At 36.6% G+C, this 13162-nt stretch overlaps 1 protein-coding gene across 11 annotated transcripts in view; it reads right to left on the bottom strand.

Moving 5' to 3' along the window:
• The window catches only part of DZIP3 (DAZ interacting zinc finger protein 3), a 116995-nt gene that overhangs the window by 20101 nt on the left and 83732 nt on the right, over positions 1–13162 (bottom strand). For all 11 annotated transcript variants that reach the window (XR_011483449.1, XM_070454932.1, XM_070454930.1 and 8 more), the window contains 6 exons: positions 12665–12690; positions 7874–8039; positions 6007–6102; positions 5753–5880; positions 3874–3942; positions 1344–1440 (listed from right to left, as the gene is read on the bottom strand). Coding sequence is in view for 10 of the 11 variants with exons in the window: in XM_070454932.1 (XP_070311033.1) it covers positions 1344–1440; positions 3874–3942; positions 5753–5880; positions 6007–6102; positions 7874–8039; positions 12665–12690 (582 nt within the window). In the remaining variant the exon portion in view is untranslated. The remainder of the gene's footprint in view (positions 1–1343; positions 1441–3873; positions 3943–5752; positions 5881–6006; positions 6103–7873; positions 8040–12664; positions 12691–13162) is intronic.

Below are 13162 nucleotides of genomic sequence, written 5' to 3' on the forward strand. Positions count from 1 at the left end.
TTAAAAAATCTCTTCTAATAGCACCTGAGCTTCTTTTCCGACCATAACACATTAAAGCTCTCTGATCAATCCTGAAGTTCTACTATTTTTATTCAAAAGTTACTTGGTTGATAAACATTTTAGAACATTAGTTTTCAAACTTGCATATGCAATGGAATCATCTCAGAAACTTTAAAAAATGGTGCTTTGGTTCCAGAGATTCTAATGTAATTGATTCTAGGTGCAGCCTGGTAAATGGGGTTTTTAAAAGCTCTCAGATTATGCAGCAAAGTTTAAGAACACTCAAAAGAAGTCCTGCTATTTAATTTTTATTTTTTAATTGATGAAGGAGTAAGAAAACAATGAGACCATATAGGACTATGCCACCCAAATGGGGCTTGGAGGTCATCTAGTCTGATGTCTCTCCAAGTATTATTGATGCATGGCCATTTGGCCTTTGTTTTTTTCTATGGATCACTCAATATTCACTGAAAGTAGCTTACTATACTCTTGGACAGCGTTAAGTGTTTCTAAAATTAATAATCTAAGTAGAAACTTTCCAATTAAAAGCAGTGAAAAAGTCTACAAACTTGAGTTCTTAAGGTAATCTGAGGTTGTTTTCTTTCCCCAGTTAAATTTAATACTCCAATACATCACTCTCCGGGATTTTTGGTGCAGATATCAACCCTTGATTGTTGAGCTCTGGGTTTCAGAGTACTCTGTTAAAAATAGACCTTACCCATGACAAAGGTGAGAAGGTTTGTGATGATTTTAATATCAATGAGCTCTCCAAAAATTTGAATTTTATTGTACATCAAGATTGGTTATCTACAAATAAAAATTACACACATACATAAAATCGCATTTCTTTTGAGAAATCTTAGCTGTGGTGTTCAAAAATAACTTAGGAGGACTGGATGACTTTCTAGGGGAAGAGGTAAGTTAGCTTTTGACTGGAATGTATGGTGAATGTGTGTGGTTTTGAAATATTTATACATTTAAACAGTAAAGAAAGGATTTATTATAGCAGCAGTGAAATATTATTCTTACACATTTGGCTCAGTCACCTAGTTTAATGAGAATTTTCCAAGATCAGTACGCTACATTTATTGAAGCAAACCAATTTCTTGGGAGTCATTTGGGGGAAAACAACATAAGATCATCAACCTTCAAGTAAACATACAAAATGCCAATGAGTCAAAAAAAAAAAAGCACAAGAGTTTGAACTGCGTTTTTCTGGCTGGTCCTAAGATGTCTTAATTCTGTTTATTCAAAAAACAATCTTTTCAAAATTCTTTAGTATACTAGTACACAAGTAAAACTTCCCTCCCCAACTCCATCTCTCTCTCTCTTTTTTTTTTTACCTCAGCTGTTAAAGCCCTGCTAGTTTCTGCATTCAGTTTGTTTAAGTATGTTTTAATCGTGCTTTCCAGATTATGCTTCTCCACTTCCCACTGAGATCTGAAATATATGATAATTAAAGAGTCAGGAACATTGCAGCAGGTCAGACTCTTCCTCCTCATTCAGGAGGCACACAGGTACAAGCTATTCAATGAATAGGAGATGATTTCCTGAAAAGTACAGGGCACATAGAGGCAAGAAGAGACACTGCTCAACCCTTGGGGTTATCCTTTACTATGGTGAGTGTGGCAGGTTTAAAGCTGTCAGTACAGAGGTTATGATTTAAAACTTGACTCTGAAATCAAGCTGTCTGAAGATGAATCTGACCTTCACAACTTATTAAATGTGAAACCATGAAGAAGTTACTGCTCTATACCTGTTTCCTCACATAGAAAAATGGAGAAAATTATATTACTTACCTCAAAGAGTTCTTGTGAAACAGTCATTCAGATAATATATATAAAGTACTTGCATCTGGCACATATTAAGTACTAAGTAAGTATAAGCTATTATTAACAAAGTTTACATCAAATAAAGTTTCTACAAGCCTTTTTACGTTATAACAATAGCAACCACCCCTGTAATAAAGCTACATCACTGTATTAAAATACTTTACTGGTTATCTCAGTGCTCATATTCAGTACCTCAGAATGAAAACAATTCCTATAGGCTGAGAAAGAGAGGAGGAGATGCTGATAAGGATATTATTTATGAAGGACATTATGGAAAATGGCAATCTATGAGGTTTCTCTTTTTCCTAACCCGTTTCAACTTCCTACACTTGAGCCCTGGAAATCTAGACCATACATGCCAAATTATATTCCCAATGAAAGCATTTAATTGGACATATAGCATTGTAATAGGAATTTTTTCACAAGGTTTTCCTCAATGTTTTATTATTAGAAACATCTGGATGCTAGAATACCTAACAATACCTGACAAACATTTATAAGAAGCTTGATAAAACAATATGTTGTTAATATCCATTAAGGCCAGAGTATTTTGAGGGGAAAAATTATAAAATATGGAAAGAGTCAACAAAAAGGAATTATAATGCCATTGAATGCTTGTGAAAATTTTGCCTATGAGAGAAAAAAATAAATTGGATTTCATCAAAATTAACTGTGCTTCAAAGGATATCATCAAGGAAGTAAAAACACAACCCACAGAATGGAAGAAAATACTTGAAAATCATGTATTTGAAAATATTTAAAAATCTGACAAGGAACTTGTATCCAGAATATACAAAGAACTCTTAAAAGTCAATAGTTTAAAAAGTGAAAGTGAAAGTCAGTCACACGGTCATGTCCGACTCTGCAATCCCATGGACTGGAGCCTGCCTGGCTCCTCTGTCCACGGAATTCTCCAGGAAACAGTACTGGAGTGGGTTGCCAGTTTCTTCTCCAGGGGATCTCCCTGACTCAGGGATTGAACCCTGCTCTCCTGCATTGCAGGCAGATTCTTTGCCAACTTAGCTACTAGGGAGGCCCAGTAAAAGAGAAACAATCTGATACTAAAAATATTCAAAGGAAGTAAAGGGACATTTCTACAAGCAGATACACAAATAGACAGTAAGCACATGAAAAGATAATTATTAGGAAAATGCAAATAAAACCCACAAAGATACATACCACTTAACAAATACTATGATGGGTGAAACCAAAACAGATAACATAAGTTATTGGTGAGAATGTAGAGAATCAAAATACTCACATGGCTGGTGGGATTGTAAAATGGTACAGTCACTTAGAAGACAGTTTGGCAGTCCCTCCAAAAGTTAAACACAGAGCTTACTGCATGTCTTAGCGAGTCTACTCTTAGGTATATACCCAAGAGAACTAAAAGCGTATATCCACATAAAAATTTGTATACAAATATTCTTAACAAACAAGAAAAAACAAATATTCATAACAGCATTACTGATAATAGTCAAAAACTGGAAACAAAATGTCCATCAACTGATGAAAAATGTGGTATATCCATATAATGGAATATTATTTGTCCATAAAAAAAGAATGAGTACTGATACCTGCTACAATATGGATGAACCTTGAAAACATCATGTTAAGTGAAAGAAGTTAATCACAAGAAACCATGTATTATATGACTCCATTTATATGAAATGTCCAGACCAAAAAAAAAAAAAGACTAGTGGTTCCCAGAAGCTGGGGGAAAAGAGAATCAGTGATTTCTAATGGATTCAGAGTTTCTTTTTAGGGTGATAAAAATGTCCTGGAATTGGATAGTGGTGATGGTTATAATCCTCTGTGAATATATAAAAAACCAAGTAATTGTATACTTTAACAGGGTGAATCTTATTCTATATGAATTAGATCTCAAAACAACAATTATAAAAAAATATATGAATCAGAACAAAACTTAGCCGGTTTCATAAAGCAGTCACAGATAGCAGTAATGATTGCAATAAAGAGAAGAGAACTCATAAGCCCTAGTCTCTGACAGCAGTCTACTATAGGACCAGCCACTTGTTACCTTTTCATAGAAAGTTGCTCTTTAAGGTTCTTGATTTCATTATCTTTAGCATGGCTCTGACGCTGTAATCTAAGAAGAAAAAATGCCATAAGATGTTACAAATCATTTGTCATTAACAGTCAGAACAATTCTGTTTGTAGCTGAGGAGGGACCGAGCATGTCCCTCTTTTGTCGGAGTGCAGCACCTGTGTCCGGGGTGGTGTGGGGCTACCGGGGTTTGGCTGGAGAAAACATGTAGTGCCAGAAAGGTTCCATGTTATTCTATCTTCCTTTCCCTCAGCGTTTGGTTAAAGGGAACAGACTTTTCTTGGTGCTTTAGTGCCCCCCTCCCCTGTGCTTACTAGCAATTCCATGTTGGAGGTTTCTGCAGGGCCCTGTCTAATACACATAGAAGGCAATAAGAAAAAATCATTCTTCAAGTTCCAAGGTTTCTAGACAGTCACCTTTCTTCTTCTATCTTTCAGAGTCTTCCTATGTTCGTTGTGTTCTGTCCAGGGTGTTATAGTTTTAAGGAGGATTTGCAAGTCAAGAAGCTACTACGTGTTGGTGAAGTGGTGGTCCCTCTATTATATGTAATTTTAATCCTCTCATATTAATCTATATTTTCCACAAGCCCACAGTTAATATCTGATATGTCTTGGCATCTTTTACATGTCTTTACATAATTGTTTGCACACCATGGGAACTTGATAAATGTTTGATGTCCTCACACAATGAACACACAAGCTAGAATTTTTCATGAGAACACTTGATTAGAGAATTTGATGGACTCAGCTTTTTATAACTGGTCGTTACACTGAATAAGGTATCAGAATTGAAGAGGAATATCTCAGATAGTGAAGGAGAAAGGCAGCTGCATGGATGGCATTGCTTTTCTGATCTCTGATGCTATGTAACATATTCATGGGTTGGTCATTATCTTCCAGGCTAAAAGACAAAGTTTTGAATCCTGAAGTGTGGTTTCTTAAGTGATGTCAGCCAGTTTAGTTTTCAGGTCTACAAACCTCAAAGTGTGCACAAGCAAGTGACATCATGTTGCCAGAGGTATGGCATCCTGTTCTTCCTTAAAATCCCTTCAGGTTGAATGATATGTTATGTGGGAGAAAATTTAAGACCAAAATCTGTGTCAAGTATTTTTCCAATTTTCCAGTTGGTGTCATGGGTTCCTTACACCGAGGTGCTCCCTAGAACCCATTTTCCTTATTAGCAGTCTAGCAGCTGCAGTGGATTTCAAATCAGGCATCATGAATGACTGGTACTTTGTGGTATCACTGTTTTATCAAAGTAATATGTTACAAATTATACTACTATTTCACCCGACAGTGGTTTGAGGCAGTGGCTAGATTAAAAAGAATGGAGCAGGATACTAACTTTCCATATTAAATCAGAATTTTTAGTCTTAGGCATTTAATACATAAGGTTGTAGGAGATATGAGATTGATAGGGGAGAAAAGATTCTCCAGGAATTTGATTTGTTTTCAATATCTTGTGCTTAAAACACAAATACTCTCAGAAACCAACATTAAAAAGTATAAAAGTGAGCCAGTGATGTCTGAGGAATGTAATTCTTATATGCTATAAACTAGCCAATCATTAGTCATGTTTTTACAAATGAGAGTCATGACCTGAAAGTTAATTATTGTTCTCGTGTGATTCTATTATCTTCACACTTATTCAGCCAATATGTGACAAGCTTGACATAGAGTGAGCAGTTGCTTATTTCTCAATGCAGCTGGCAAGGCAAACATGCAGTGGAGTTTCAAGCAGGTGCAGTCCTGTGGTTGGGAGTTTCTAATGTGCAGTCACAATGCCACCCAGTGGCTACATAGGGATTATCTTTGAACACAGGATTTTCTTCCATCAACAAATGTGCACTTACTTGGACATCTTACTGATTCCAAAAGCCACTTGTTGGTTAAGAGATTCGATGATTTTATCTTTCTTTTTAATCTGCATCTGGTTTTCTTGCCACCACAAAGTCACTGTTTTTAGTTGTCTTTTGAAGTCCTGATTAATGAAAAATCTTATTTCAACGAATTTTGTTCAAGTCTTGAGAAATTTAAAGAAAACAATTGGAGTCTTCATCACAAACTCTCTCTAACGCGCCTCAGATCGAGGGGCAGAAGTACTCACTTCACACTGGCAGTGCGGCTCACAAAGCCGCCGCCGTCGTCCAGCAAGCTCCTCCTCGGTTCCCCCACGCTCGGCAGTGACGTTGTTGGCTGAGCCCTATTGAGCAAACGAAATACGAATGCTTCAGTTTCCTCTCCAAAAAAGCAGTTAGGGGGCTTCCACTGCGGGGGGCTCGGTGCTAAAGAACCCACCTACCAACGTAGGTGCCGCGGGTTCAGTCCCTCTCCTGGAAGACCCTACACACGGTGGAGCAGCTAAGCCGCTGTGCCAACTGCGGAGCCTGCGCTCCACAGCCAGAGAAGCCGCCGCAGGGAGAAGCTCGCATCCGCAACCGGAGAGCAGCCCCCACCTGCCACAACTACAGAGAAATCCACGCAGCAATGAAGACCCAGCACCACAAAATAAATAAGTAACTTTAAAAAAAAGCACTTAATGTGACAGTTATTTAAAGGAAAAGCACTACTATTTTTGTTATTTAGTGAGTATTTAAGTTGCTAACTCATGCATTATAGCTTTCAATGCAAACATCATTCTCTGATTAATTTAAATAAATCTGCCTCTCTCCAATTACAGCACTCACTGAGCAATGCCAGAGTTACTACCAGCAGTCTACTGCTGCTACTACTGGATAATGTTATCTGCAAGATCACCATTTTTCAAGTTTCTTTCGTAATGCTTTTGTTGTCACAAGATCATATGAACTAGGTACTAGATATTCCTGTTTTAGAGATGGTAAAACTGGGTAACTTGCCCAAGGTCACACAGTTAAGTGAAAGAGCCAGAATTCTAACTCAGGCAATCTTGATTGCTCAAGTACCTAATTATTACCTTAGAAAACATCACCTTAGATTAATGTTTAATTTCTCCACTGGATTATAAACACTATCATCATGGGGACCATATCTTGGCATACCTCTTGACACAACGTAGGTGCTAAATGCCTTTTAAGTAAATGAGTGAATAAACATTTTTCAAAATGTATGTGACATTTTGATTCTGTCTTTGAGTTCTCATAGCTGTTGAATGAAAACTAAAGACCCCACATTTAAACTTTAGTGTGACATCCAAAGCCTAGAATATGTCATTTCAGTTAAACTTTATGTATTTTAATTGGAAAGGAGACAGAAAGATATGACAAGCATACTAATGTACTATCAGTCAGAGAATCATTTGCACTGTTTCCTTAGACAATCAATATTATTGATATTATATACTATATATTATTAAACTTAAACCTTGGAACAGGTTATCATAAAATTATCACAGTATAAAATTCTCATGGGTAGTAAATCCTGTGGTTTTTCAAAAAAAAAAAAAAGCTTTCACAGTTTTGTCTAACTAAGTGCTCTGTTGAGCACATAGAATATGTTCATGTGCACCTTCATATATGTATGTCATCCCCAGTACTGACTACTAACAGGAAAGGAACCCAAAAAAGTGCTGTTATTAATATTTTTGTAGATATTTCATTGTAACAGCCAAGTTTAATTATCTAAAAAATGAAAGTAGCTTTGTTTTATAAAGCTATTTTCCTAATGAAATTTAATCCAATGAGATTATGCTAAGGTATTTTTTCTTCCCTGTGTTATCTGAAAACTCTTTATAAGGTATGCATCTGTAATCAACTCTGCCCAATACTTAAAACCAGGAAATGGTCTGAGGACTAAAGTGAAGAGTTTCTGGTTCCTAGAGTTCTTTTTTACGTCGGCCGTCCCTCCGTCCCTCCTTTCCTACTTCTTCTTTTTCCTCACACACACAACATAAAACACTAGGTTAATAAGATGTTCAAAGAGTCATGGTGAGAAAATGGTTACCAATTATTCTGGAAGAAGGAAGGCAGGGCTGTACCCTCTCCAATCAGGCTTACCTGCTCTATCATGTCCAGAGTATGCAATTCATCCAGACTATAGGACTTGTCTTCAGTCGTAGAATCTTCGTGAATATTGCTTGCATCATCTTTCATAAATCTACTGATTGCATACAGATTTGCTTGTTCTTTCTTCAGCTGCTCTTCCTTTCCTATCATACTTGGGCTATAGTGGTGACATAACCAACGTTAACCTCTTATAAGTGTATAGTGTTTTTCATCTAAGCCATTATTTCCCCAATTAATATTGTACTGGTCTCATGAGATGCTTAGATCAGAAAGGTTCAAAGTTTGGACAATGCCGATGCCATGTATTTCTTTTGGAGACTCACAGTGAATTTTAGCATATTTGAGATAGCACTCAATTGAGGTACCTATTCTGTTCATAGTAGTGCTTCTAAGAATTATGAGACCATGGTGTTCATTTTTCAAGTTATAACTATTAACATCAGTTACTTTGAGAAACAATACTTTGGGAAATATTGACAAGCATTTCCGTATCTGCTATATTATTTAATCATTACAGCATTCCTGACAGGCAGGTTGGTTTAATCAACTTCAGTGCTTAGGTCTCATGTACATTTAAATAGAAGGCTCTGAATAGCAACATACATAAAGCAGATTTAAGATGGAGGTTTGTTTTGTAACAGGGTTTTTTTTTTTTTTTTGTAACAAGATTTTATTTAAAAAAAAAACTGTAGTGATAATGAATTTCAGTAACTAGAAACCACTGAGAAAAGAAAGGAAATACTATAAGTACAATGGCAATTAACTCATTTTTATACCTATGTCTAAAATTAAAATGCATACTAGTATCATTTCAGTTGTCCTACTATTTAGTAGCTATGAATTTCCTTCCTAATCTCACTGAATAATAACTAGAAATAGTACTTTTACATATAGCATGATATAAATTTCTTGACTTTATTAGCAAATGGAAAGAAAACAGATGCATTAGTACTTATTTTAGGTCAATAAGATCTAGAAAAAAGGACATATTATGCTTGTAGAATAACTTGTAAAACACTATAGAAGTCATTACAAATCACTGAAGTATTCCAGACTAACTCAAACATTTTGAAAAGTTCAATGAAATAAATTACTTGTTTAGACCACAGTTCCAAAACTCAGTTTTCCATATTACTTCAACAGTTTTTTAAAATTTATATTCTTCCTGAAACCACAACAGATGCAAAAATATGAATTTATACTTTTGAAAAGCTAGAAAAGGTTACTTCTAAATTTTTAAAGTATGATAATAGTATTGTGATAATACAGGAAAATATTCTTCTATTAAAGAGATGCAAACTGAAGCATGTATAGATAAAATTATACAGTTTTGAGACTGAAAACACTCAAAAAATAAATGTGAAGGGAAGAATGAAGCAAATGTGGAAAAACAATGAAAACTGTAAAATCAGAATGATAGGTATACCTACTAATGTAGATATATTGTTATTATTCTCTTTACTTTTGTGTGTTTTGAAAATTTTCATTTAAAACAAAGTTCCCTGGGTGATTTGATGATCATCCAGGTTTGGGTCTAAGGTGTAAGTCAAAATAAGCAAAATGACTGATTATACTGTTTCATTCTTTAATAATTTACATTTATGGTATCTAGACATAAACTTACTTTTTCACTGGTCATAGCAAACACTCTTTTCCAACAACCCAAGAGACAACTCCACACATGGACATCACCAGATGGTCAATAATGAAATCAAACTAATTTTGTTTTTTGCAGCAAAGATGAAGAAGCTCTATACAGTCAGTAAAAACAAGACCTGGAGCTGACTGTGGCTCAGTTCATGAGCTCCTTATTGCCAAATTCAGTCTTAAATTGAAGAAAGTAGGGAAAACCATGAGGCCATTCAGGTATGACCTAAATCATCCCTTATGATTATACAGTGAAAGTGATAGAAAGATTCAAGGGGTTAGATCTGGAGTGCCTAAAGAACTATGAACAGAGGTTTGTTAACACTACCGGAGGCCATGACCAAACCACCCCAAAGAAAACGATATGCAAGAAGACAAAGTGTTGTCTGAGGAGGCTTTCCAAACAGCTGAGGAAAGAGGAGAAGTAAAAAGCAAGGGAGAAAGGGAAAGATGGACTCAACTGCAGAGTTCCAGAGAATAGCAAAGAGAGGTAAGAAGGCCTTCTTAAATGAACAACGCAAAGAAATGGAGGAAAACAATATAATGGGAAAGCCTAGATATCTCTTCAAGAAAATTGGAGATATTAAGTGAAATTTTCATGTAAGGATGGACATGATAAAGGATAGAAATGATAAAGATCTAACAGAGGCAGAAGAGATTAAGAGATGGTGGCAAGAATACACAGAAAAACGACACAAAAAAGGTCCTAATGACCCAGATAACCATGATGGTATGATCACTCACCTAGAGCCAGACATCTAGGAGCGTGAAATCAAGTGGGCTTTAGGAAGCATTACAAGGAACAAAGCTAGTGGAGGTGACATAATTTCAGCTGAGCTATTTAAAATCCTAAAAGATGATGCTGTTAAAATGCTACACTTGATATGTTAGCAAATTTGGAAAGCTTAGTAGTGGCCAGAGGACTGGAAAAGGTTAAGTCTTCATTCCAATCCCAAAGAAGGGCAATGCCAAAGAATGCTCAAATTACTGCACAGTTGTGCTCACTTCACATACCAGCAAGGTTATGCTCACAATCCTTCAAGCTAGGCTTCAGCGTTATGTGAACCGGGAACTACCAGATGCACAAGCTGGATTTCAAAGAGGCAGAGGGGCCAGATTACTGGATCATGGAGAAAGCAAGGGAGTTGAAGAAAAACATTTACTTCTGCTTCATTCATGACGCTAACGTCTTTGACTGTATGGATCACAACAGCTATGGAAAATTCTTAAAGAGATGGGAATATCAGACCACCTTTCCTGTCTCCTGAGAAACCTGTATGCCAAGAATTAAGTTAGAACTGGACATGGAACAACTGACTGATTCAAAATTTGGAAAGGAGTATGTCAAGGCTGTATATCGTCACCCTGCTTATTTAACTTATGTGCAGAGTATATCATGTGAAATGCCAGGCGGGGTGAATGATTACCTGGAATCAAGATTGCCAGGAGAAATACCAGTGACCTCAGATATGCAGATGATACCACCCTAATGGCAGAAGAAAGTGAGAGGAACTAAAGAGCCTCTTGATGAGGGTGAAAGAGAAGAGTGAAAAAGTTGGCTTAAAACTCAACATTCAAAAAAGTAAGATCATTGCATCTGGTTACATCACTTCATGGCAAATAGAAGGGAGGAAAGTGAAAGCAGTGACAGACTTTCTTTTCTTTTTTTTTCAGACTTTATCTTCTTGGGCTCAAAAATCACTGCAGACAGTACAGTGACTGCAGGCATCAAATTAAAAGATGTTCGCTCCTTGGAAGGCAAGTTATGACAATCCTAGACAGCATATTAGAAAGCAGAGACATGAATTTGCTGACAAAGGTCTGTATAGTCAAAGCTGTGGTTTTTCCAGTAGTCATAAATATGTGAGACTAGGACCATAAAGAAGCCTGAGTGCCGAAGAATTGATGTTTTCAAACCGCGGTGCTGAGGAAGACCATTGATGGTCCCTTGGACTTCAAGATCAAATCAGTCAAACCTAAAGAAAATCAACCCTGAATGTTCTTTGGAAGGACTGATGCTGAAGCGGAAGCTCCAATACTTGGGCCCACTTGATGTGAAGAGCCAACTCACTGGCAAAGGTCCAGATGCTGGGAAAGATTAAAGGCAAAAGGAGAAAAGGGCAGCAGAAGATGACATGGTTAGATACCCTCACCAACTCAATGGTCATGAATTTGAGCAAACTCTGGGAGACAGTGAAGGACAGGGAAGCCCGGTGTTCTGCAGTCCACGGGGTCACAAAGAGTCAGACAAGACTTAGTGATTGAACAACAACAACAGATATAACCTTGAAAAGACACACACACACTATCAGCTTAGTGGCTCAACTTGTTGACAGAGAAAGTGAAAACCCATCTTGGATGATAAACTATTAATGTACCAAGTGGATCATGTCCATTATCAATGAGAAAATATCAACTGCAAGATGCTTTAAAGCTAACAAAGTATGTTCTTGTTACCATTTTAAAGATAAGTATGTCCTTACAGAGAGTTCTCTATAGCTACTACTTTTCAGTTAACAAAACTTTTGGTGGGTATAATGATCTCTTCATGGAATGTCTCCCCTACTTCCTTCCTCAATTGCACTGTCATTAATCATGTTGATGGAGAATATAGCTCACAATTATCTTTAGACATTAAAAGGTGTCCAGTAAAGGTTCAAAATTCACAGTTAACAACTGCAATTATAAAAAAAGAAACAAAACATCTTAGGTTAATTAAACAAAGCAAACCACATAAAACTCTTTTTATAAAACGGGTTACTGAGACAAAAGATAACCTGTCTTTAAGGTTAAGTTTTATTTTGTCTACATTTGGCTAACTATAATCTAGACTGTATTTTAAAAGATTTTATGCTGGAACCAAATTTAGTCCTTGAATAAAGCAGTTAGCATGGGATGACTCTTGAGTAGCCACACAGAAAAATGGTAAGAGATTATATTCTCCCAAAACAAGTGATAATTTAACTGCCATTTTCAATAAAAAACCCAACAACTTATTATGATTAAAAAACTGTCTTTTCTTCTCTTAAGAATATTACCATATTCTGAGACTATGTACCAAATCAAGGTTGTGTCATACTGGTAAAGCACACTTGAAAGGACTAAGAAAAACTTTAAAATGAAATAAATACTTACACTTGCTCTTCTTTTGATTCCTTATTCTGAAAAATAACATCAAGAATTAGTATTATGTATTAACTATGTTGGTACAGTACAGTGATCTAACGGAACTTAGACATTTCTCAAGTTTTGGGGGGATCCCTGGTGGTTCAAACGTAAAGAATCCGCCTGCAATGCAGGAGACGTGGGTTTGATCCATGGGTGGGGACGACCCCCTGAAGGAGGGCACGGCACCCCACTCTCGCATGCTTGCCTGGGAAGCCTCGTGGATAGAGGAGCCCAGCAGGCTACAGTCCATGGGGTCACAAGGGCTGGACACAACTTGGTGGCTACATCACCACCACCACCAAGCTTCTGACCGCAACCAAAATAAATATATTTTACATTATGACTTAAATGCACTTACACAGCTATTTTTATACACAAGCATAAAACTGAAACGTAAGTTCCATGAAACAAACTTTGCTCATTATGTGTGTTACGGACTACATGATTGTGTGCCTCTGCAATTCT

Source organism: Odocoileus virginianus, chromosome 25 (assembly GCF_023699985.2).
Source record: "Odocoileus virginianus isolate 20LAN1187 ecotype Illinois chromosome 25, Ovbor_1.2, whole genome shotgun sequence".
NCBI classification, from domain to species: domain Eukaryota; kingdom Metazoa; phylum Chordata; class Mammalia; order Artiodactyla; family Cervidae; genus Odocoileus; species Odocoileus virginianus.